This window comes from Haliotis cracherodii, unplaced genomic scaffold, assembly GCF_022045235.1.
Source record: "Haliotis cracherodii isolate W230 unplaced genomic scaffold, xgHalCrac1.p SCAF_8, whole genome shotgun sequence".
In the NCBI taxonomy this organism is placed as follows: Eukaryota; Metazoa; Mollusca; class Gastropoda; order Lepetellida; family Haliotidae; genus Haliotis; species Haliotis cracherodii.
The window spans coordinates 39,955,103-39,982,550 of record NW_027266341.1 but is presented as its reverse complement, the minus strand read 5'-3'; the positions used below and the strand labels follow the sequence as shown (position 1 = coordinate 39,982,550).

Below are 27,448 nucleotides of genomic sequence, written 5' to 3'. Positions count from 1 at the left end.
TGGTCTCCAACATGCGTTACAACTCCGACTTGTTGGGGTATTTTATGGGTGCTTCTGACACTATACCCGCGGTCTTCGTTCATTTGTTTGGAACCCTCGTCACCACTCGCATCTTTCCGTAATCAGCTGATTGTCCCGGATTTGTACTAATACAGCTAGGAGCCTGAGCAAAGACTGGTCAGTTCTTATCTACTTGTAGACACAAACGTGACGCATGGCAAACATATTGCCGTCAAATGAAGGCGTGAGGGACGATCCGGGTGGACACCCTTCCTCACCCAGACCCATGACAGCGGCACCGCCGACTTCATGCTTCGTCAGGTCTGACCAACTGTCTGGACACGTGAAAGAAATATGAGAACATAAAAAAACCACAGAAGCCAATGATGTGAACTGTGTTTTATTCACTAAAGACAGTAGTTCATCTTGACAGCAAGTGTCTGCATGTGTTCATTAGTTGAAGCACAACATACACAAGTTGGGGAAGGAAGACTTCAAAGTGTAAGTACATGTACACCACACATGTCAATACTGTTACGTAGCTCAGTACGACTACATGCCGAGGCTACAGGTCACAACAGGGGCTTCTTTGGGAAGTGGATATATATCACTTTACATTACGTAAAATGCCAAAGGACGATAAAAAAATGCCAAAGGATTATTAGAAAACGTTCCTTCACAATACAGACAGAGCTGATGATTCCTATTCCGAAAGCCGCCCTTGTATTGGGAGGATATTTGCTGCACTTTATTGTGACTTGTTTGTGCACACTTTTTATTGCTGTGTGCTCAAATTACATTTGATTAAAGACAGAAATAGAGGGGTCAAACATGTTTTGTTTTGGCCGTGGACCATTTTGTGATTCTACTTTGGGACAAGGTTATATATCAAGTCAAAGTTTTGTCAAAATGGCCACAAACACTTTCGTCAAAAATGTGATTTGTAAGTAATTTTGATGCCTACAGCCTGGCTGTTTTACGCATGTTTCATTCATGACAGTGGATGGTTTGATTTTCTCTGTGCAATTTCCAATATACCATTTGTGACAAGATTTAGGCATGTGTGTCAAAGTGACACAGGTCATCACCATTCATAAAGAAATGGGTAATGTTATGTACAGACTGTGTCTTTGACAGTCAATTTACCCTTGAATAAACTTTGTATATCACGATCCAATAAATATTCAAATGAGGACAACTACCAATCTCTTTGAGAATTATATGCATCAATTCAATCTCTGCGTACTCAATAAACTATGGACTATCATTCCAAATAGGTTTAAATAGGGTTTATCTGATGTCTTGGTGATTGGCTGCAAATCATTTGGCCATATGTGATTAATGGGGCAGTTAACTGAAACACTGCATGCTTTCTAAAATGTAGTTCTTTGAGCGAAATTTTAGCCTTTGTCTTAAATTTGATTATTTTAAGATTAACATTATATACAACTTTATTGATAACTACTTCTGTTTTTATTGCATTTAGCAATGTTTCGATGTAGATTCTTACACTGTTATGAAGCTGGAGTGACAACAACCAAGTGATGAGAGGTATATATACATGATATGTTGTGGTACACCAGATTAAAATCTACATTATCAACAACAGGCAATGGATAACAAGTAGCACACAGATAATTGGATGAGCCATATGTACAGTAACATAACAAATAGCACACAGGTAATGAAGCCTGATGTACAGTAAAAAAAAAGTACAGATTAAAACGTTGTAACAAGCTGATTGGATACTAATTAAAAAGAGTCCATTGCTTGTTAGATCTTCAAAGGCAGATTTCCGTGACAGCAGATTTCTAAGGCTTCTGAGAGTTTTCTTTGTGATTTTATGATAGAGTTTATTACCCTCGTGTGTTTCTAAATTGTAAAAATCAAATATGAGGAATAGCAAATATGTCTTATCCTCACCAATTGCTTTCGTAATACACTTATTATGCCTTCTATATCATATTTATGATACTGAAACACACTCAGACCAAGGCTACATTCCATGGATAAATGCTGCAGTTAAATGATAAAGATACATATTACATTTGGACATACTTGAAATAAGCAGATGTCTTGGAATTGTGTACCCACACCTAAAGTAAACCTTAAGTAAGTATATCTGTATGATACTATTAAATGTATTTCTATAAATTTCTTCTTTAGATTCATACCTGCCTGTTTCACTACCTAACACCCTGCCTCATATGATTTCACTGTCTACCCACATACAAACACAGAGGCGGGGCCAGGATTTTGATAAAGGTGTGTGAGCATAATGCCCAAATCATCAAGCCATTTGCCTGAGGATGTGGTTGAGGTGTAAGGTTGCTGGAAAAATAAACGGCACCCGCTCTGGATCGGCCAGTGCAATGCACACGGTTCTCTAGGACAGTTTGTTTAGAAATAAATAAAATATAGAAATAAAACACCTTATGGCTCATAGCTGTGAAAGATTTGGATGAAAATCTATTACAAATAATCCACAATTTTGAAAGTGATACATGTTCATACAAGATTACTTTGAAGGCCCTGAGGAGGGTTCATGTCAAATGTCATGAACCAAGCTTTATAAACTATCTTTAGGTAGGCCTAAGTAGTGAAGATTAACTTACAAACAAGATATGACCTTCAGCATTGTTTCTTTTCTGCTATTGATCTCATTTGTCATATTTTGACATCATGTTCGTGTTTAGGAATAATTCTTGTTTAAAGTTATTTGAACAAAAGAGTAATTTCTCTATCATATATCATATCATGTACAAATAGATCTAGAAATAATAGTAAGTAATATGTCTACCTCAAAACCCCAGTCTTGGTTCTTTTCTATGAAGTTACTTTCTGAGTTAAATGTATATTGTGTAGGTGTCCGTGTCCCACCCAGCCAATACATATGGCCGAAGTTGGACTGACATATAGACTTCACAGTCAGATGTGAGCAAGTGCATCTTGCAAACACACTGACATATAGACTTCACAGTCAGATGTGAGCAAGTGCATCTTGCAAACACACTGACATATAGACTTCACAGTCAGATGTGAGCAAGTGCATCTTGCAAACACACTGACACTTACATAAGAACCTAAGATGTAGGTAAGGTTAAGAAGCTGAACCAGAATGAGCCATTAGGATAAGAAGTCATTGGTATCATGTGGCATGGTGTAGACATTTCAAATACAAAGGTCTTTTTGTTATTTCAAACCAAGTCAACATAACAATCCATAGAGATTCACATTATTTCATACCTCTTTTCTGTTTATGCACCCACATCAGAAAAATATATAGTACAGAACAATATATTTATATATATATTTATATAAGTGTAAAAATGTTGGAAGACTAGCTTGGAACATTTTTGAAAGATACTATCATTACTGACACCGAAAAGATTGCAATATATATTGTCAGAGAGGGATGGCTCAATCAAACCTGTGTTAACAGATGGCTTAAGGACCTGAGTGTTTTCATAATGATTCCTAATGTTTCCTAATGATTGTACCCCTTCTAGGCCCGAGGCCATGTTGTAGCACACTCTGACTGCACTGCTGCCAGTGTCTACTGACATCCAACAGCAATCATTGAGACAGGTCTACCTAGACAGCCTCTTGATTCCCATGGCACTGTTCAGGGTTATCTGAGAGTCAGTCTTCCTCGAGACTCTCAGGTTCATCTGGGAGTCTGTTTTACTGATCAAGCTGATTTCATCCTGGTCACTCAAGAGCTCTTCAATGATTTCGTCACCATTTAAACATGGTCGCCGAGCCATATTTTTCTCTTTCCCATGTGCATCAACAATTCGAAATGCTTCTAGAAACTCATTAAAGTCTATTTTTCCATCACCGTTAAGATCCAGACTTTTGGCGATGTCAGCAATATGTTGAGGCTGCAACTGCATGCTGGTGTGTCGGGTGAGGATATTGCAGGCTTCCTCAAACTCCTCCATTGAGATAAAACCAGAGTTGTCTCGATCAAACATTCGGAAGATAGTCTCCAAGCTGTCCTTGTGGCGATACAGCATCTCTGTCAAGGTGGGGCTGTTGTGCTACAAGTATATCAATGTGTGTGTGTGAGTGGAACACTCTGCATCCCATGTAGCAGCACATCCAACATTCACTGACTAAATGTCAAATCATCAAAGATGACCCGTTTCACATCAAACACCAAGTGAATTTGTTCCAACTTTACTACTAGTCACTAAGAGTTTACAGCAACAGTGAATGTATGTTGTTCCATAACCTTCTTGAACTATTACATCAACATACTGTAGCCTTGTGTAATGTCATCAATGAAATTGAAGTTTAAACATTTCCATATTTATATCAATTGAGCCAGCACATGGTTATGAACTTGTTTTGATTATTATATTTAGTGTAGGTAAGAGGACCCGGACCTTGTGCTTAATCATTGTGGACTCTATTTCAACGTTTAGACCATGGCCAATATTCATTCAATGGACTCTAGTACCTAAAATATTTAACAACATTGTTTTGATAGCAGTATTTCAATTGAAATTCAAGAGTTCTATGCTTAACTGTGAGAACACTGTTTGAGTCGGCCCAGAGTGATGCGTGTGAAATGTGTTCCCCGAGTCTTACACACATGTACCTCACTCTTTGGTGACTCAGGTTGTTTCAGGGCAAGGATACATTTTACGCAAGACCAACTCAGCACATTTATCAAATATTTACTTGCTCATGTTAATCACTTGCACAAGGCATCAGCGTACTAGTTACTGACAAGTAGTAATTGTCTGCTTGCATCAAATCTGTTGTGACAGAAGACTACACATCCTAGCCAGATGCCAGTAGGGCTGAGAGTCGCCAATGGTCCCGTTTAATGTTTTCCCATGATTCACTCCTGACTTTCTGGTTAGGCGTAGACATGGTGGTTTGGAGGTGTCTTCACGAACGTCATGTGAATATCAATGTAAGGCAACATGACGGCAGGGGTGTAATAATACGGGACGGGATCATTAGGACTGTCAGAATGCCAAAGCGTATATTCCGTGAAAGGGTCACTGGACAGTACTGCGGAGATGACAATCTGGCACCTATGGTTGTGTGGTTTGTGGGCCATGCTGCCCTACGCTTTGTCTTTCAAGATGATGACATTCATGCCCATTGTGCATGTATCATAACTGACAACCTCCAGCAGCCAATCGTCAGAATTGGACATGATGGCGAGACGTGTACGCCAACCTTAAAAGCCATCTCCTATGTTTAGACGAACTGGTCGACATGCTACAAGGGGAGTGGACAAGATTCCCTCAAGTTGTCATTGTGAAACTGATTCAGACCATATAAATGAATGTTCGACCACTCACAGGGGCATGACCAATTATTGATCAATTCAGCCCAGATGTTAATTTTTTTTACACACCCCTGTTGTCTTTCTTGATTGTTTGCACCCTTACAATACAACATCAACATGTTCTGTTGATTGACATGTTACACCTAACCTTGCCTTTTTCTTATCCATCTAACTCAATCACTTGATAGCTATTTGAAATTTTTCAATCATCTGTTTTTTGCATATATGCCCTACTTTTTCTGTAGAGAATATGTGTAAACAGTTCTGCTGGTGGTTTCCTTATGAAGTATTTATGTCTATTTTAGCTGGCACAATTTTCTGGATTTCTGTTTTCTTCAATGCTCTCAATCTTGTCACAGTGATATTGAACATAGTTTGGGAAATCAAATGAAGAAAACAAATACGCCTGATTTTGCATGTTAAAGGTTAAGCCTCAAAGCCACTGTGTAACTGAAGACTCACATTGCTGTATCTGTGTTGTACATACACCTCCTCAAACATGGACTTGTACAGCACCATGCCGTCCTGGTCAGACTTGACCATCTTGGGCTTGAGCATCCGCCAGGGTACGTCCACTTCCACCACCTCCTCCATGACAGAACACCAGTCACACATGGATATCCTACCTGTAACAATCACAGTTAACAGCCAGTCACACCTGGATACTGTACCTGTAACAATCACAGGTAGCACCCAGTCACACATGGATATCCTACCTGTAACAATCACAGTTAACAGCCAGTCACACCTGGATACTGTACCTGTAACAATCACAGGTAACACCCAGTCACACATGGATATCCTACCTGTAACAATCACAGTTAACAGCCAGTCACACATGGATATCCTACCTGTAACAATCACAGTTAACAGCCAGTCACACATGGATATCCTACCTGTAACAATCACAGTTAACAGCCAGTCACACCTGGATACTGTACCTGTAACAATCACAGGTAACACCCAGTCACACATGGATATCCTACCTGTAACAATCACAGTTAACAGCCAGTCACACATGGATATCCTACCTGTAACAATCACAGTTAACAGCCAGTCACACATGGATATCCTACCTGTAACAATCACAGTTAACACCCAGTCACACCTGGATATCCTACCTGTAACAATCACAGTTAACACCAAGTCACACCTGGATATCCTACCTGTAACAATCACAGTTAACACCCAGTCACACCTGGATATCCTACCTGTTACAATCACAGGTAACACCCAGTCACACCTGGATATCCTACCTGTAACAATCACAGGTAACACCCAGTCACACCTGGATATCCTACCTGTAACAATCACAGGTAACACCCAGTCACACCTGGATATCCTACCTGTAACAATCACAGGTAACACCCAGTCACACCTGGATATCCTACCTGTAACAATCACAGGTAACACCCAGTCATACCTGGATATCCTACCTGTAACAATCACAGGTAACACCCAGTCACACCTGGATATCCTACCTGTAACAATCACAGGTAACACCCAGTCACACCTGGATATCCTACTTGCAGATATTATCACATGAGTGTCTGTCAGATATCATTTAACGATTTGTATTTAAAATGTATCAAAGAAGGGAATTACATGCGTTCTGAAATGAGCAGTAAGACAGCATGAATACTTCTGAACCCCCCCCCCCCCCCCCCCCCCCCCAATCTCGCTCCATTTTATCATTGAATTGATGCATATTTTGCATATTCTCTTGAACTCAGTTGTGCACTAATACATAACACAACGGCCATGAATGACTATTCCGGCTCACTGCTTACTAGTGTGACCCTCCACAACAGTGTTTCAAGAGTATCAATGCAATGATGATAATGCATCCTAGATAGATCAAACAACATTTAGTTAACACTCTGAGACCATAAAGTTTTGAAACAGATGTAGATGAATTCGACCAAAGTGTGTATGTGTTTTCTTACAAGGGTTGACTCTAAGTTCTGAGCCTCACACAGAAAGAATTGCATAATATTGAAATATGTGTTGTGGACATTACATGTCATAAAGCTATATTCACAAACACTTGAGTCAGTGGAGCATTTTGTTTCGCTGTGACAAGTCCATAACATAAGCAGGGTCTGTGATCGTCAGAAAATGGACAAACTTGAACATGCAGTGATCACGTAATTTCAGAAAAATGGCATTACACCAAAAGCCATGCATGAATATAATGAATAAAAGGATGCCCTTTCCTATGCCACGATAAGAATGTGGGCAGCAGAGTGTAAGTGTGGCAGGGAGAGCCATGAAGGCACCAGAGAATCCATGAAACGGTTATGACCGACTGGCAAGTGACTTATTACCAGTTTAGTAGTTCAGCATGGATTTCCCACGGGAGAGTACGTTCCATTACCACAGAAACTTTGGCAATGAAGAAAGTAGCAGCTCCATGGGTTCCCATCAGCAGGAAAGGTTATGGTATCCTTATTCTGGGATGCCGAGCGTGTCATGGTGGACTACCTTCCAAAAGGCCAGGCAATAAATAGAGCATATTATGCTGAACTTTTGAGAGATGTGGCAGCTGAGAAAAATGGCTTGCTCTTCTATCAGGACAATGAGCCAGTGCACAAATCAGTCACTGTCTAGGGTACAATCCATTAGTGTAGATTTGAACTCCACATGCAGCCACCCTATTCCCCTGATCAGGCTCTTTCAGACACCATCGGTTTATGAAGAAGCTCCAGATGGAACACATTTTGATTTGAACGATAATGTCATAGCAGTTGTGGAAGACATCATGGACTCCCAAGAGAAGGACTTTCACCAAACTGGGATGAAATCCTCCCAACATTGTTGGCAATAGTGTATCAAAGTGAAAGAGGATTATGTTGATTATGTATCAGTTTAATGTCTTTAGGTCAAGTCTTTCTGTATGTGGCTCAGAACATATCAATCAACCCTTTGTGTATGTACACAGGAAATCATGTGACTCCTCTGTATTTTACATGTTGGTGGAATCAAATTTCAGGTACGTCTAATTTATGCAGTGGATTGTAATGATTCCTTTCCTTCAGAGAAGTATCATATTACTAAATTAAAGTTTTTGATCATATCTTGTCAATACATGTATGTTGTTACGAGGTGATTGCCAAACTGAAACATGAAGGTTAAACCAGAAATTGGTGAAGTAGGTAAATAACCAAACACGATCAATAGATAATAAACAAATTATATTGAAACACACAGGATTAGGTATACAGTCACAAAAGGCAATACCATGGGTCAAATATGAAGCAGCAGCAATATTATAGGCCATATGTTATATGTCGGTGCACTTATGTATGTCCAGAATTTGTCACAGCCAAATGGCTTGAATGAGGCATGTGCTCTGCTCTTGAATCTTAACGACAGTATTGAAATCTGACCGGATGTTTTCAGATAGGTATCCCGTATGGGTCAAAAACAATAAATAATCTATTAAATATATCTGGTGTATCTTGTATCTTGTGTGCACTGGGCAAGTCATAAAAGGCATTGAATCGCCCAAGTCTTGCAGTATTATACGTTGTCAACCTTCTGGAAACTTCTAGAAAGAGGTATTCTGTCGCAGAAGTGAGGTAGGGAATGAATCATTTACAAAGGCAGTTTAAGAGTTTTTGAACACCTCATTTTTCTGCCATATCACTACAACAATATACTGCCTGATAACTTATGGCCACATAACTTGTGTGAAGGCATGTGCTGTATCATCTTCCTGAGGCAAGGGAGTTAGCTGACTAGTAATGTTTAGTTTCCATCCTTGCCGAACTAGGCGTTGTTGTCTGGCCTAACAAGTCTATGCATAGTCAAATAAAAAATTCAATATGACATCAGGCCTATGACATCATGGCCATGCTGTGCAGATTTTGGTTGATTGCAGGATTTGCAGCATCACCTGGGCATCCACATATATATATATTATATATTATATATTACATATTATATCTGAAGCAAGTGCAAGTGATGTGATTGGTGGACTCTGATTTGTCAGTAGGAGGGATAAAGAAGGGGCATAACTCGAAATAACACAAAGTACCAGCCTAGTTTGGCAAAGGTGGAACCTGGACTTTCATAGTCAGTTAAGTCCCTTACGTAGGGAAAGTGGTGCTGTATTTATGAAGGTCAAGAGCAGCATGACATTGTGTGAAGGTCATTAACAGTATGCATGAAAAATTGCATGTGTGAAAGTCATGAACAACTGTATGTATGAAGGTCATGAACTCTATGTGTGAAAGTCATGAACTGTGTGTATGAAGGTCATGAACTCTATGTGTGAAAGTCATGAACTGTATGTATGAAGGTCATGAACTCTATGTGTGAAGGTCATGAACTCTATGTGTGAAGGTCATGAACTGTATGTATGAAGGTCATGAACTCTATGAATGAAGGTCATGAACTCTATGTGTGAAGGTCATGGTATGAATGAAAACTTGCTGTGTGTTTGAAGGACATGAACTGTGTGTGTGAAAGTAATAGAATGTATGTGAGAATGTCATGAAATGTATGTATGAAGGCATTTACCCTGTGATAATAATGGCTCTTACTGCTGTAAGACTGGCACTTTACAACAGTGTTTAAACTAACAAACCCTACCCATTCAATTCCTATATTTCCTGAGATTCATACTGTTACCTGTGAGTTTCGTGTCATGCTTCTGGAACTGTTCCATCAAGTCTGATCTGAGGGCAAGGAACTTCTCTCTCAGGTCATGCAGGGCAGAGGCCTCCAGTGAGCTGATCCTGGCGTGACATGATGTGACACATGCAGTGTAGAACATGCAGAGATTGGTGACCAACTGATAGTGAAACTAACATGATTTGCTGGACAATGCTATGAAGATGACAAGCAGTTTGTTGCAAGCCTTATTGCTTGTCTTATTCCAGTCTCTTGGGGGTTTGTTTTGTTTTATGTTGGTTGAAGCCCTCCAGTAAATACAGCGACAAAACCCTTTCCATATCCAATAGAAATCTCTGCATAAAGTAGAGTCGATTGTACGAATCCAACTTTATCATGAGTATGTGTTTTTGAATGACTATAAATAGTAATGATTGGTTATATTGCTTTAAATGACTTCTTCTTTGGAAATAAGAGATAAATATCAACCATATTTGGTTGGAAGCATTCTCTGGTGGTGAGAATTCAAAATTGTACAAATTGAGGGGCTTACCCCCCAAGTGGCTGAGCTGCGGGACCAAATAGAAGTAATTTGGCATTATTGCTTTAAATGACTTCGTCTCTGGAACTAAGAGATATTTATCAGCCATATTTGGTTGGAAGCATTCTCCAATGGTGGGATTCAAATTGGAGAAATGGAGGGGTTGAACCCTACCCCAACCCCCGGGGACTAAGGGGCGGGGCTAAAAAGAGTTTATATCCTGGACACAGTTAAGATCCCAACCGTATAACCATATGTACAATTGAGAGTATAATGAGAGGAATGCACATATCCTACCAGGACTGGCCCTTCTGTTCATCTGTCCGGCACTCATAAAGGAGTTAAAACCTTGACCACAACATGCAAACCAATATTATCCCCACCCTATAATAAACAGATACATTGTATACATTTGCTTGTTATGAAGAGACTAATACATTTATGCCAATTTATGCCTTTTTATGCCATCAAAATGGAAACTTAGATCCTGGATCATAGCATGGAAATGGTTCAGATCATTTTGCTTCATTTGTATCTAGAGAAATACACGTCCATGCTGTCAGATTTGCCATCCACCTATTTTAGATGCTGACAGTCAAAATTACGGAATATTTGCAGTATTATATACATGTACAATGCAAATGTATATTTGTCATGATCTCAAGTTTGCCATGTGGGATAGTGGTGAACAAAGTGGAAAAATCAAATGTTTTGAAAGAATGGAACTTGTTTTTTTTCTGGGATTGTATAAATTCAAGCAAAGTTTTTAAGAATCCACATGGTATTAATTCCACTTGTCTCAAATACTTTCTGTGAATGTAAAGAAAGTCCTTCCTTGATTGCATTATGGATTATGGTTAGTCTTTGAGACAGGGATTTGGTGGTACATTTGCAGGACCCAGCAATATATATTGTACAGATTTCTATGGAGCTTTGGAATCCAGTACAAACAGGAATAGACATGTCTTCAGGTTTTAGAGTCAAGTCAAAAGTTGACAGTACTGATTTATGTGTTTGGGCAGAAGTAAGATAGGGACTGAGATGATAACACCTCATCGTTATGTCTTACACTAGTTTCCTCAAGTGCGGTTCATTCTTTATATCTATGTGATTTACTTTTGACTGAACAGTGGGATCACCAGAAACTCTGTGTTTTGATGCTCTGTTTTAGTTGATTATGTAACAAGAGCTATAATAGGATAGAACAAATTAAAAAACTGTCAGGATTTGACTTCTCAGCAAATATTTGACATTTCTGGCAATATTCTTGATGTTTGCAACAATGTCAGTGCAATGGCAATACCTCTGAGTGAATGTGATCTTGCGAAGTCCTGTTGACGCCGTGCTGACATACTGGCTGATGTGACACTGGAGGCTGTCGCCAACCAGCTTCACATACGCTCCTTTGTTGCTGCCGATGTCATAGTAGTTGGAAGCAGAAAATATTGTCAGCACCTGGTTTACAAAAACAAATATTGTCAGCACCTGCTTTACAAAAACAAATATTGTGCAATTGGTATACGATGCATCAGCCAATGGGTATGCCTCTTACGTTTGCTGAAGACCAATTCTCACCCAGATCTTCTCGGGCTGTACAAGTGAAAATACTATCAAAAACTATTTACTGTTAAATCCTTATTTGTTGTTGACTTTTGTCAGGATTTAGTCAGGGTTAGCTGTTGATTTGTAATGCATACAAGTATAAAAGAAAAGTGAAGGTGTATTGCTTGTGTAAAGCTAAAGCTGTTATTTTGTCATTAAGTGCCCTGTATATGTATGTCATTGGAGGAAAATATATTTTGATGCTAGATATTTAAGGAACCTGATTTTTTTAATAAGTAAAAACAAACAAAAAAACCCTTGTTATGCAGATTGGTTCCTGGTACTGTTTTTCTCCAACTGAAATGTGTTTTATACCTGCCATTTGAATGAGATAGTAATGTCTCAAACAGACTTTTCCCTGTCGGGGCTCTTCAGTTGCTGAGCAACAGACTTTATGAAAAAACAACACCTTATTATTGTCAGAACATTTTTCAATTTTGAGGATTTCCTTAGAAAAAACTCCTTATGATGACAAACGCACATGTATCCGTGTAGCTTTTTAACACATTTTGGGGAGATATGTTTCTAACATGCCTAAAAGTTGAGTTCACATCCTAATGCCATGAATAAACTTGAAACTACTCACTGCCGAGAAACATTTAGAAGAGGGTGTTGAACACATTTTGTAACTATTGAATTTGATGTTTATGTGTTTTATGTGGCCACTGGGACAAACATGTCCTGGCATGAGATGTGCTGCCAGGGGAACCGAGGTGCAGGGGGGATAACAAGGGGAACAGTCGGACCTCACTTGGGTAATAATATCACCCTAGAGAATCCTACAGATTCAGCTTTGTGAATACAGGTAAGTTTGTTAAATTGTATAATTAATTATGCTATACCAGGAGGTATTTGCAGCACCTACCCTTCCATTATGCATATACTCAAACCCTTCAATCTTGCATTCATGACTTCGTATGAGCATCTGGAGGTTGTGTTTGTCCAGCACGCTGCGTGTCGTGTCTGGGCCGAAGTAGCATCCCCCTCCCCGAAATGTGTTCGGCAGGCAGCCTGGGAGGGGGCGAGGGTCACTCCACAAAAGGTCCAAAACCTGAATATGCAGACACAATCAGAAACTATTCCCCAGCTACATCTATACACATAACAAATGTTATATTTGGGATTAAACTTTTTCAGTAAAGTACAGATTCTAGTACATTGTTTAGGTTGATTCCCATCCTGGATTTGAACCACAGTCTCAGAATCAGGCACCTACTCGCCAGCACACAGAAAGTCAGTGACCTAACCCACTCAGCCACTGAGGCTTAGACAAAATGGAAGTCCAAGAGCTGGTACTCTAGATCACATACTTTGTGTACCCCTCTGAAAAGTGTCAAGGCTTTGTGTATTCATTCATGTGAACTGTGCTAATTTACGCTTTCACATCACATCATCATCATCACATCATGTGCTATGTACTTTCCATGACTCGGAAAAATCCAAGTGCTGATTTTTACTTTGAAGCGGGATATAAGGGAGTTCAGACATTTACTTCCCTCCCAGGCAAGAGTGAACCAATCAGATCTTATCATTCTGACATGGAGGTATGAGGATGGACATTGGAAGTGTTGTTATACTATTAGGACACTTCAATTTTTTCATGCATATTTGTATGTAAGCAACTCAAAATTAATTTGAAAATGGTGATTTGTTTTGTGTATTGTATATTCTATGCTAATACAGAGCTTATTTGGAGCTATGCATTATCCCACATTGTTTGTTTGTTGTTCAATGCCAGACTCAGCAATATTCCAGCTATATGATGGCAGTCTGTAAATGATCAAGTCTGGAACAGACAATCCAGTGATTCATATCATTGGCATTGCTCCATGGAATTAGGATATGATGACATGCCATTACCCCAAATTGCCTCACTAAGACCTGACATAGACTGCCCCACAAGCTGTCACACACTACAACACATGGGCACACATTACAACTCATTGCCACAGGTTGTCACCCTTTGTCACACATTGCCTCAGGTTGCCCTACATAACCACACATTGCCTCAGGTTGCCCTACATAAACACACATTGCCACAGGTTGTCACCCTTTGTCACACATTGCCACAGGTTGCCCTACATAACCACACATTGCCTCAGGTTGCCCTACATAACCACACATTGCCTCGGGTTGCCCTACATTACCACACATTGCCACAGGTTGCCCTACATAACCACACATTGCCTCAGGTTGCCCTACATAACCACACATTGCCTCAGGTTGCCCTACATAACCACATATTGCCTCAGGTTGCCCTACATAACCACACATTGCCTCAGGTTGCCCTACATAACCACACATTGCCTCAGGTTGCCCTACATAACCACACATTGCCTCAGGTTGCCCTACATAACCACACATTGCCTCAGGTTTCCCTACATAACCACACATTGCCTAAGGTTTCCCTACATAAACACACATTGACTCAGGTTGACCTACATAAACACACATTGCCTCAGGTTTCCCTACATAACCACACATTGCCTCAGGTTGCCCTACATAACCACACATTGCCTAAGGTTTCCCTACATAACCACACATTGCCTCAGGTTGCCCTACATAAACACACATTGCCTCAGGTTGCCCTACATAAACACACATTGCCACAGGTTGTCACCCTTTGCCTCAGGTTGCCCTACATAACCACACATTACCTCAGGTTGCCCTACATAACCACACATTGCCTCAGGTTGCCCTACATAAACACACATTGCCACAGGTTGCCCTGATGCAGTCACCTGCTTCCACTCCTCAAGTTCCTTTAGCTCCAGGGTCATACTGTCCACGCTGTGGAGGTCAGTGGGACCGGGTGGACGCAGCACAGACAAAAACTGGACACACAGAAACAGCATTTAACAGAAATTCATCTCAAAATCTTATAGAATTTTGATTGTAGTCTATCTCTTCATATTATTTTATCTTTTATATTTCCCTTGTCCCATCCCAAAAAGTCCATGTTAGAGTGTGTGAGTTATGATAGTTGTAGCATTACTTCTGTCATTAGTCCATGTTATAGAATGGGAGATACGATGGTTGTTTCATTATTTCTGTCATTAGTCCATGTTATAGAATGGGAGATACGATGGTTGTAGCACTACTTCTGTCATTAGTCCATGTTATAGAATGGGAGATACGATGGTTGTAGCACTACTTCTGTCATTAGTCCATGTTATAGAATGGGAGATACGATGGTTGTTTCATTATTTCTGTCATTAGTCCATTTTATAGAGTGGGAGATACGATGGTTGTCGCACTACTTCTGTCATTAGTCCATGTTATAGAATGGGAGATACGATGGTTGTAGCACTACTTCTGTCATAAGTCCATGTTATAGAATGGGAGATACGATGGTTGTAGCACTACTTCTGTCATTAGTCCATGTTATAGAATGGGAGATACGATGGTTGTTTCATTATTTCTGTCATTAGTCCATGTTATAGAGTGGGAGATACGATGGTTGTAGCACTACTTCTGTCATTAGTCCATGTTACAATATCTGAAATGTGTATTGCAGTGACACTGAGTTAACTTAAGAGTGGTTATCTATTGTCCATGTTATAGAATGGGAGATACGATGGTTGTAGCACTACTTCTGTCATTAGTCCATGTTATAGAATGGGAGATACGATGGTTGTAGCACTACTTCTGTCATTAGTCCATGTTATAGAATGGGAATTACAATAGTTGTACCATTACTTTTGTCATTAGTCATGTTATAGAATGGGAGATACGATGGGTGTAGCACTACTTCTGTCATTAGTCTATGTTATAGAATGGGAGTTACAATGGTTGTAGCATTACTTCTATCATTAGTCCATGTTATAGAATGGGAGATACGATGGTTGTAGCACTACTTCTGTCATAAGTCCATGTTATAGAATGGGAGATACGATGGTTGTAGCACTACTTCTGTCATTAGTCCATGTTATAGAATGGGAGATACGATGGTTGTTTCATTATTTCTGTCATTAGTCCATTTTATAGAGTGGGAGATACGATGGTTGTCGCACTACTTCTGTCATTAGTCCATGTTATAGAATGGGAGATACGATGGTTGTAGCACTACTTCTGTCATAAGTCCATGTTATAGAATGGGAGATACGATGGTTGTAGCACTACTTCTGTCATTAGTCCATGTTATAGAATGGGAGATACGATGGTTGTTTCATTATTTCTGTCATTAGTCCATGTTATAGAGTGGGAGATACGATGGTTGTAGCACTACTTCTGTCATTAGTCCATGTTACAATATCTGAAATGTGTATTGCAGTGACACTGAGTTAACTTAAGAGTGGTTATCTATTGTTTGATAATAAATCAATTATTTGGACAATTTTGAAAAGAAATTTTTTGTCCAGATAGGTTTCCACTTTGAATGGTTTCATGTTTGAAAATGTATCACTGTCTTTGTAAACATATCTAGAGTAATCACCTATTACTTTAGTAAATAGACAAGAGAGATATATTTAGGAGACTACAGAGAAAATTTCAATTTAGTTGATGAAATGAATGGTATACATAATCACGATAAGTAGTAGTGTACCTTGTGTCTGTCAATTTGGTCAAGGGCCTCCAAGTTGACTTGCTCGGATATCCCACCATGCACCACTAAAACTTTATCATCAATCACTGTCGCTAATGGCAGCCAGCTGAAGATCTCTTCAAACATTTTGATTGCTTTGTCTGCATGGTGCTGGAATATATATTTATGACCAACTCATCAAATGCCTGACTGGATGAAGTGAGAAATGATGATATGCTAAAAGTTATTTAATGACACACAAATGTTATAACAGAAGTCTTGTTTGAGATGCTGCTGCTGGTGAGACGGCTGACAATTCATCATTCCAATGTTAGTGCAGAAACTGACAATAACTATGTGCATATCCATCAAGTGGGATTTGCTTGTTATTTGCTGTGAAGCATAATTCAACTGGCCATGAATGAAGAAGCACTGGGGGAGTTGTGAGAAATAATAGTGTTTGGAAGTTATTATTCAAGTTTTTCTTGATTATTTAAATGATGATTGTGAAAAAGAAAAAAGTAACATACTTTGTATTTTCTCATGACTTCTTTTATAAAACCGTATCTGAAAAATGAATACAATTATTGCAACATGTATGACTTATTTGAAATTAGTTCTTTAAAACATTCATGAATAACATGAGGTATGTTTTGGATAAGAAGGCGTGAAGATTTCATTTATGAGGAAAAATATTTTGGGAAGCAAGATTGTCTGATTTACTTGCTACCATGTCACTAACAATGACACATGTCGGAGGTGACTGAATGGATGTGTACCTCATGTTCATGATGTGGTCTTCATGGTTGCCTCTGTTCAAATACACCTCGTTCGGATACACAACGAAACTTGCAAACAGAATTGTTGCCACTTCTACTGATGTGGGCCCACGGTCAACGAAATCTCCATTAAATACATATGGATTGTCAACTGATGGTAGGCCATTCTGAAATGTTAAGAGCATCACTGTAGTATTCAACCTTTATTCATAGTGAGAGTTGTTTATGCAGAGATTAGAAACAGTACAATTATCAAGCATGAATGTGTCTTATAATTTCTTTTTGTAGACCTGTAACATCTTCATTGTGCAAAATAGGATTAAAGACCAAACTTCCAAAATGGAGACAAGTTATCTGATGGATTAAGTCGATGACCCATTATTTAAGTTGCTTAGTGTATGTTCTGTCTTTAACTATACAGGGGTACAGGTGGCCCAGTCATCGGAGTCTAATCATCAATTTTCAACAGAAGTCCTCTTCACTGTCAACTACATACAGTTAGTTGTCAAGACAATAGGACAGCCAATCAGTATCCAGCTCTCTTGCTTGCCAAGTTGGGAAAACTTGTTGTGCTAGAGCCAACATCAGTATTTCAACTGAGTCTAATCCTGAGCACTTAGGGCTATGTAGTCACACTAGATATCTAAACTTCAGATAATTAGTTGATATCTATTGTTCAACTTATTCAACTCTTAGAAGCCCATTTTAGTAAAGGTCCTGATCAGATGATACTCACTCAAGTATCAGTGTGCTTGGTGTGTGTGTGAGTCCAGATGGCATCCTCAAGCTCCAGCCTGTAAATCAGGTGGAAAGTCTATGATTACAGGGGATTCCCCTCCAGAGACACCTCATGCACAGAAGAGACTTGCAGTGAGTCGTGTCCCTAAGACAGCCAAGGAGGAAAGAGGCAGCCAAGAAGATGACTGATGTTATTTCCTCTACCTCTACTGCTACTCCAGTTGAGACACCTTTGAGATCGGGAATGCCTAAGATTCCTACTCCACCAGTGACAACACTGACAATACCTTTGGATCTGTAGAAGATGGCAATGGAATCTATGTTTGATTCTCACCTAGAGGCCTTTTATACCAAGGTGGAACAGCTGAAACAACTACAAACGGAAATATCCAAGAAGAGGCCACTAGGAGGACAGCCACTGGATAAACCTCTACCACCGTCTGTAGGAGCACCTAGATTGTCACTCATTGACCAGGGAGGTAGATGCCAGTAAGCTTTACCTCCCCAAGAAAGACAGCTGGCACAGTAACCAGGACCATTGCAAGGGAAACCAACCATCCACCTCCTGCATGGACCAGACAAGCACCAAGCTGCCTAAACACAGCAGGTCATCACCATACGGTACCTGCACAGACACGGGAGAAGCCGAGCCACTGTCATTGTACCAGGTGATCATAGTCTCAGTCTCCGAACAGTTCCCATATGGGTTCTTCTGAACACAAGCCCCCGGACCCTCAGGCGTTTCAGAAGCACTCAGATAAGGACAGTAGGGAAGGCAATCAAGACCAAGCTGACTGTCATTTAACCGTTTCATGTGTATTAAAGTCTCACACTTCGTGGGCCTTTATCGTCCCCGAGTCATGGTCACCCTTGGACGATGAGACAGGTGATGATCATGTGAAGCCATTGACTGATCTGGCTGCCATATGCCAGGCTTTACCACAACCATGGCTTACCCCTGATATTATGGAATCAGAGGAAGTTGAAGATACTTTTGATCGATCTGATTATTCTCCATTGGTAGCTTTTGACCCTTATTTCTCTACCTCAGGACAGATCAAACAGTTGTATTATCTTATACCTTTGTTACAACCGAAGTCTGAGGAATTTGAATTGCCACAGATGGCAGGGTATGTGGGATCTCAGGCCCCCGTTCCACCCATTATCATACTCTCCTGTGGCCAAGCTATGCTCACAAGATCATTGACCTTGCATCAGAGAATTATTGAAGTTGAGTCAGGCCAATCATCTCCCCTTCTCAAGTTTTGGATGAGGACTTTCAAAAGCCGGTCCCGTCTCCAAACACCATAGTTAAGCCTCCTTCAGCTAGATGTTACAACCATTTCGGAGAAGGGATAGAGCGCAATGACCAGTGAAGTCATCACACCAATCTGACTATAAGCGCCGGGGACAGTGCAGAAGAGGCACCAGACCTGGAGGTCGGGGTGACCACAGGTTCACATGGCACAGGACATGGCAACCATCCAATGGACTACAATTCAAGATTGCTGACTTTCAATAGAATGCCAACTCAGGGTCCAGTAAGGGCACATCTCTTGTCATACTCCCAGAACTGGAAGCTGATCACGTGCTGGATCCTCAGCATAGTATCAAAAGGGTAAAACTATATTTATTACCCACGTGGTGAAAATATTAAATCTGTACGTCACACGTGTGTCGTACATGGTTGACCTTGTTTTATTCATTTTGATTTGATAATCATGACCTCTGTCACACCGGGGCTACATTTTTCATTCATAAGAAATCGCGAGACTTCATTCACAAGGAGTAGAAGCAATCTCATGAGAGTGAGAGATGTTTACAAACACTTTATTAAACCAAATAAGATAGTCACACACATCAAATTTCGTAACTTTCAATTAGATTTAGGTTAAGTGTGGTGAAAATGAAGTCAGTTTAAAATATCTGGACAGATATCTAGACTTACTTGGGATGGTCTGGTTGTGCCATCTGTGTCCCCTTCAAAGCGTATTTTGTGGCACTGTTTAGGGAGTTGTTTGTTCACGACTGCACGACCAGATCACCCAAACTGAATATTTCCGATACAAATCAATCGAAAACTCCGTAGAAGTGTGCCTGACTCCTGATTATGTGGCCCAAATTTATCCCAAATGTGAACAATAACATTCCCTATCTCCAGCGTTAAACGCTGTGAGTAGATGACAGTTGTCTTTTCTTATTTCGGTGGTGACCTTGCCCTAGCGCTAATGTGATTTTTCAAATTTTCTTATATGTGTCCTGCGTACTAACAACATGGCACTTGAATGACCATAAGTTGAAGAAATTCTTCCAAAAGGATCTTGAGCGTCGATGCTGTTATGTTTGCAAACACAATTGCAGGAGCGTGTTGTTAATGTGTATGCATAGAAATGTCAACATGTCCATATTTGGGCATATATTAATATTCATGCACAACAAGATTTTTCAGTTTGGTCTCTCAACGAACAAAAGTTGTTATGTATTTACACTTGAATATATATTTAACACGGGTAATAAATGAAATACCAAACTCATTCTCGTCAGATACCATTTTTACGAAACTGGTGAACTTTCTAAAGTGTCTGACCTCGCTTTTGTTCGGTAAGATACCATTGATTGTCAACTCATTTCGTAAAAATGGTATTTAACGAGAATGAGTGTAGTATTCTCTATTTCCACCACTATCCTCTACTCATATCCAAGCTAGAAGGCCGAAGATTCCATCTGGAAGGGGCCAAGCAACTAGCAGCTGTCATTGCCATTGGGGCACTACTAGAAAGGAAGGCCATATGGGAACTTAAAGAAACAGATGTCTTGATTTTAATCCCCAGTATTTCGTGTGCCAAAGAAGAACTCCCCAGACATGAGGATGGTAATAGATCTCAAGATCCTCAACAAATTTTTTCTCATACTGCCACCCAAGTTCCAGATGGAATCAATACTGAAGTTGCATTCAAGCCTCAGAACGAGAGACTGGCTCATCAGTATAGATCTGCAAGATCCACATCTTCGTGTACCCATACATCCATCACAAATTATGAAGAGAAGAAGATATGAATTCCATGTTCTTCAATTCGGGATATCATTAGCACCTTGGCACAAGAGTCACAACTCCGATTATCAACTTCACCCATCTGCAACTAGTTTGTCTTCCAAGACAATTTTTTGCCACCAGATCAAGGTTACTACAGCGCAGGATCTTCCTGATTCAACTAATGTCTTACCTGGGTTTCTTGGTACATCAAACTAAGTCAGAGACCATCCCAACACAAGACATAGTTTACTTTTGGACCAAATTCATACATATCTTCCCGAGGCAAGTGAGTTAACTCACTATGAAAGTCCAGTTTCCACCCTGGTATTATGGAATTACATTTTGGCTGGAGTAGCATAATCCAATCACAATCATGCAACAAAATAGAAATCTAAATCGTAAATTGTCATGCAGATTTTGGTCGATTGCAGGATTGCAAAGCATGTGCACTGCCAACTCGTCAACAGATATTTTCAAAAAAATTTCATGTTTTTAATTAAGGTGCTCATGTGATTTGATGCACCTCGCTATGTAAGATCTGCTTTATCACAATATAGGTTTTGATTATCGATCAGATCGTCTTAACTAGGCGCCACCATTTTGTTTGAAGCCAATGCATGTGATACGAGAGGTGGAATCTGATTGGTCCATAGGAGAGGCATAGAAGGGACATGACTCGTAATAGCCACTGGTGGCACTACAATCGAGCCCAGGAATTCTAGCATTGTTTGGCAAGGGTGGAAACTAGACATTTAAAGTCAGTTAACACTTTTGCCTCGGGAAGATGGCTACATCTTCCGCTGTCTATGCCCCACGGAGGATCGTTACACCAAGACCTTGATGATGTTACACACATTACCATCTCTCCATTGAAGGATGTCTCTATAGGGGAGGCTAACATCCCTTAAAGATTTGACATACAGAGGGAGATCCTGGACTCACTCCAGATTCCAGGAGATTTTATTCAGAACCTCTTTGGCATTCCCCTAGTAGATCCTGCACTCGAGCATCACCTATTCATGGATGCATCCAACTTGGGATAAGGAACCCATATAGACAATCTCAAGGTTCAAGGTCTTTGGAACTCTTCTGAAAGGAACTTGCACATAAACTGCCTAAAAATGAAGGCAATCAAGAACTGAAAAGTCCAACTATCTCACTCCTCATAGCCACAGACAACAGCACAGTGGTAGCTTAATTACATTCAGAAGCCATGAGGAACCAAGTCCAGCTCCCTGATGACGGCGATGAAATGATTGTTCGTCTTGACAGACTCCATCAATTGCCAGATGGAAGCGAGACATATTCCCTAGTGGACAGCCTTTTCTCACTGAGGGAAGAAAGTGACAATGGAATGGTCCTTACACCCAGACGTATATGGATAGTGTCATTATGGGATATCATAATGCGACTTGTCTAAACAACTGTCTTCCAGTCTATGCATCCCCGGTACCAGACCCGATGGTTCTTGAAGTGGACGCCCTATTGATGGATTGGACCGGTTGTTCACCTATGTGTTCCTCCATGGAATCTACCAGACAAAGTATTCCGGAAGACAGAGATGTCAGATTGCACCCTTCTCCTGATATTGCCCTTACAGCCAAGCAGACCATGGTTTCCCAGACTGTGGCCAGACGCTAAAGGTGTAACGATACGGGAGGGTCGCGATACGATAGGTATCACGATACAGTGTTTACTGGTACAAGCTAAGCCAAGTTGATGTCTTTCTGCTCTCTAAAAGATGTGACAAGTATAGTTGAAGAAGATATAAGGTGTTTATTTACTGTTATAGCAAATTGTCAGCAATACAGTATGTTTTACTGAAACAAAAAACTGGCTTTGAAACTGTTAAACATATTTCATGTTTAAAAGTACTTTTCTTGAGTATAGTGCGCACCCATGTATAATGCGCACCCCCCTCTAGCGGGGTTCAATATTTTGGAAAAAAAGAAATTTGAATATTTTGTGCAGTAAAAAAATTACTCCATACCCCTTCAGCGAAGTCCGGCAAACGAACGGGTGATGAGAAACTTCGTCAGTAGAAATTTGAAATTTGAGATAAAAAATCACCAGACATGTTGATTTACCGTTTAAATTGTATTTTTTGTTCAGCTAGGCATTGTTTTATATCCAGGGATTAAGATTACCTTGTGTATTTTCTCGTAAACTAAGCCGGACACAGCAATCAGCTGTACACACGTTTTCTTGGAATCTACCGGTGATTTGGTCAAGACACACCCAATGATATAACTTTACAGGATTTTAATGCAAGGATCGGCAGAAGTTGTATCTGAAACTATTTTTTTATCAGGACTAATATATTCCAATATCTTGTTAATTTAGATGCAGCTTTTACTAAACATATTTAAAATAATAATAACCCTAAGCGGAAAAGCTGATCGCTATTGCCGGGTATTATTTTTTACATGGAACCAATCTGACCAGTCACCGTCAAGGCTCCCGTGCACGTGATCGCGTGATGGCGAGAATTACGTGTTGGCATAGAATCGTCCAACAAAAACAAATATGACTTTTAACGAATCAAAGTATGGCATTTATGATATATGTATCCATTCTCTGTCAACTAAAGTTCGTTTCAAGGCGTCAATAGTGGTAATCTGACCGTGGTTGCTGTTAATAAAGGTGAGTTGTGCGATCTTCCGATCACCTCACACATGATTTCACCGAAATTAATTAAAACAATATTAAAAGGAATTTTGAATAAAATTAATGAAATAAGTTACAAACATAAGTCCAGATATACAAAGAACACTTTTTATAGCCAGACAGTGTAATTGCATGAATAATTTGCGAACTTCAGTATGGATTTATTGACATGGTATTTCCGGTGTTACGTGCTCATGGTAAACATCAAAACTCATTAATTCATGTATAATGCGCCCCCCCTTCTACACAGCTGTGTTTTTTGGAAAAAAAGTGTGCACAATACTCAAGAAAATACGGTAAGTAAAACTGTGTAATGAAAATATCGTATGTATCGCGATACATGCTTTCCAAATTGATGCATGGTATCGTGGGCTGTGCATCGGGATACAATACTGTATCGCCGTATCGTTACACCACTACACTACGCATGGAAGAACCAATCCATCTTCCTTGAAGACAAGATCCCCTACGTCAACCAGTCCGAGACCGATGGAAATAAATAAGGGAACAATGAAAAATAAAGCAAAAAAAGCAATATTGGTAGTACATTTGAAATAGCATGCATACAAATGCAACACATGTCAGAATCATATGTTTAGATGGGTTTGTGTGCATTGTTTCCTGTGGGATTGCATGATAGCATGTCATTTTACAGTGTTTAAAACAAAGTGCTCCCTTATTCTTTGACAACAATCTGCATATGCTTCATCTGACCACTCCACAAAAATGCAAGATGCAGGTTTCTCTAAATCCGTCTCTGCAGCCGTGGCTTAGTCATGGAGACCATCTTCATCACTTTATGACAATGGATGGAATCATTTGTCCAGTAGAGAAGACGACATAACCTGGGAGACAGAACTGTGACTATCCCAATGGAAGCAGATGTTTACTCCATCTTCGGCAAGATAGAAAACTCATTCCGTACTACGTCTTGATAGATTGTCTATAAGTGTTCATCCCTCTATCAATAGACTCGTGAGGTCTTTTCTTATGGAAGACATCAGAGCTCCAAGAATCTTCCAGTGGTTCTTTCAGCACTCTTTAGCGGAATCATTTGAACCCCTCGCCTAATCCACTTTGATCCAGATATCAAGGAAAACAGACTTTTTACTTGCAATGGTCACAGCGGCTAGAGTATCAGAGATCCATGCTCCAGATTTTTCAACTCTGACAAAAGCCGAAGTCTGAAGCTCAATTTCAGTCAGATCACTCCCGGACTTTGTTGCCAAGAACCAAGCCACATCTTTTGCACAACTCTTTTTTACGATTCCTGCATCAGCACATCAGTGGACCCAATGGACCACCCAGATCAATTACTGTGTCAAATGCATGACTAAAAGTTCTGTCTGAAAGCTACAGAACCTCATAGGAGACATAGGAAGAAACTATTTATCTCGTGCATTCTTGGAAAAAGACATTCCTTAAGCTACGGTTTGCAAGTATTGACAATAGCTTAAAGCTATAAACGAGCTTAAGACTCCTCGCCTACACCCGCATGCTGCTCTGTCCATCAAGTATCGCATTGCGGAATACAGTTTCCATAGAACAACTTATATCCAGCTCTCAATGGGACTCCCTCAACAGCGTTTACTTGCGTAATGTTCAGCTGCACATGAGAGGGACACACGACACACTCACTAGGTCTGATTGCCGCAGCACAATCTATCATAAGCCAATAATATTCCTTCCTTCTATGGAAAAAAGGAGGATTTGGGGGCCGGAACCTGCCTTCTAAAAGGTAGGTGCATAGGCTACAGGCTACTTAGAAGTAGATTTACTGGAAATGATGTCACGGTAGATTAAGACCAGAAGTGATGTCAGTTTTAGAAATGACGTCACTAAATGAAGTGTCGTCATAACCAGAAGTCACCAGAAGTGTTATCATAGACTGGACATAGCCAGAAGTGATGTCACAAAACTGGAAATGACACTTAAAAATCGGAATTGGCATCTCAATCGGAGGGAGAAATATAACTAGAAGTGACATCAGAACCGGAAAGGATGTCAGAATGGTGTCATATTAAATTTAAAAAGACAGAAGTGATGTCATACCCGGAAGTATGATAGACTGGAAGTGATGTCACCAAACCGGAAATGACAATGAAAGAGATGGCTTTAGAGTATCAACGACATTATTTATACACAGAATAACAAATATCATGGTAGTTCTAGTGATGATAAAACATATTTGTGTTTTGCACATAAAGTTTCCTTGTCCTCTTGAGGTGATTGTTTTTCACCTTCAGGATTGGAGGGCGGTCGGATAGCCTAGTTGTTAAAGCATTCGCTCGTCATGCCGAAGACCCGGGTTCGATTCCCGACATGGGTACAATGTGTGAAGCCCATTTCTGGTGTCCCCCGCCGTGATATTGCTGGAATATTGCTAAAAAGCGGCGTAAAACCATACTCACTCACTCAGGATTGGAAACAACTACCATCGGATGAAATCACAAAATGTTATTCTACTTTCAACTACGCTGGGAGTATACCAGAGCCAGAACCCGCCTAACCCTCTGGTATATTCTGGCAATGATGTAATAGAGGTTCAGAATTTGTAAGAATTATAGACATCATTGTTAATAATTCTAAGAATACAACCTCTGACAACCTCAACATCTGACGTACTCCCACCCTCCTCCTCATTCGTCTGTCTCTAGATGATAGACGTTTTGGAAAGTAGAGAGGTTTTCCCGCCTTGGCAAGCTAAAGAGCAGGATGCTGATTGCCGGTTCTATTGTCTTGACAGCTGGTTGTGTGTAGTTGATAGTGAAGAGGACTTCTGTTTTAAATGCTGAAGATCAGTTTTGTGTGATTGCAGCCAAAATTTGGGATCATGCCAATGATGTAATAGAAGTAGTATTCTTAAAATTAATTACAATGATGTCTATTGTTCCTATGATTGTGGGTTCAAATCTCGGTTCACCCCTTTTATGATTCTAGGTTTTTCAGCACCACACCCACTCTCGTGGGTTTCACCTGAAAGGTAAATGTTTAAGACCTTCATCACTTCGGGCTTCCTCCCACATTCAGCTGACATGCCGTGATATAACTGAAATTATGCTCAAAGCTGCATTAAAGCTAACTCATTCACTCTTTAAAAATGCCTCTTCAGAAAAACAGCATTGATCAACTTAGAATTGCTAAATGAATTAGAAAGATGCTTCCCCACATCCAAGATGCTCCAGTGTATTGTATCTTCATTCTGTCATGATCAGTACCATAGACCCATTCTCCACTGAAGCTTCCTTTTGAGGCTGGTTTGAATGATTTAAATTCTAACAAGTAGCGATACCACAAGTACTTGTCTTGCCTTTGGCGTGCCGTCGCAATTACAACTTAAACGTCTTGTAGTGTAGGGACTTCCTTCCCTGTCTTTGTACCCAAGAAAACATCTTTTCCAGCTAAAAATCATAAATGGCAATCTTTTTATTCGTTTGAATTCTGAGGACTTGTTTGGATGATTTTGAATATACCTCTATGCCTGACTTGTGTTCCGAAGAGGTATTGATTTCAAGCTCATGAGCAAGACACATTCTGTGCGAACTTAGTGATGCAGATGCATGACACTGGTGATGTCACATCCTAAACAGGGCTATGGTGGCGAATAGGTCCTGGATAGTTTTCATAATACAAT

At 40.0% G+C, this 27,448-nt stretch overlaps 1 protein-coding gene across 1 annotated transcript in view; it reads right to left on the bottom strand.

Moving 5' to 3' along the window:
- Positions 1-444: 444 nt before the first annotated feature.
- The window catches only part of LOC139449517 (serine/threonine-protein phosphatase with EF-hands 1-like), a 70,647-nt gene continuing 43,643 nt past the window's right edge, over positions 445-27,448 (bottom strand). The window contains exons 7-15 of the mRNA XM_071230944.1: positions 17,376-17,542; positions 17,127-17,163; positions 16,618-16,767; positions 14,813-14,905; positions 12,937-13,122; positions 11,773-11,924; positions 9,947-10,053; positions 5,774-5,937; positions 445-4,043 (exon numbers count right to left, since the gene is read on the bottom strand). Of these exons, the coding sequence (XP_071087045.1) occupies positions 3,591-4,043; positions 5,774-5,937; positions 9,947-10,053; positions 11,773-11,924; positions 12,937-13,122; positions 14,813-14,905; positions 16,618-16,767; positions 17,127-17,163; positions 17,376-17,542 (1,509 nt within the window). The 3' untranslated portion in view covers positions 445-3,590. The remainder of the gene's footprint in view (positions 4,044-5,773; positions 5,938-9,946; positions 10,054-11,772; positions 11,925-12,936; positions 13,123-14,812; positions 14,906-16,617; positions 16,768-17,126; positions 17,164-17,375; positions 17,543-27,448) is intronic.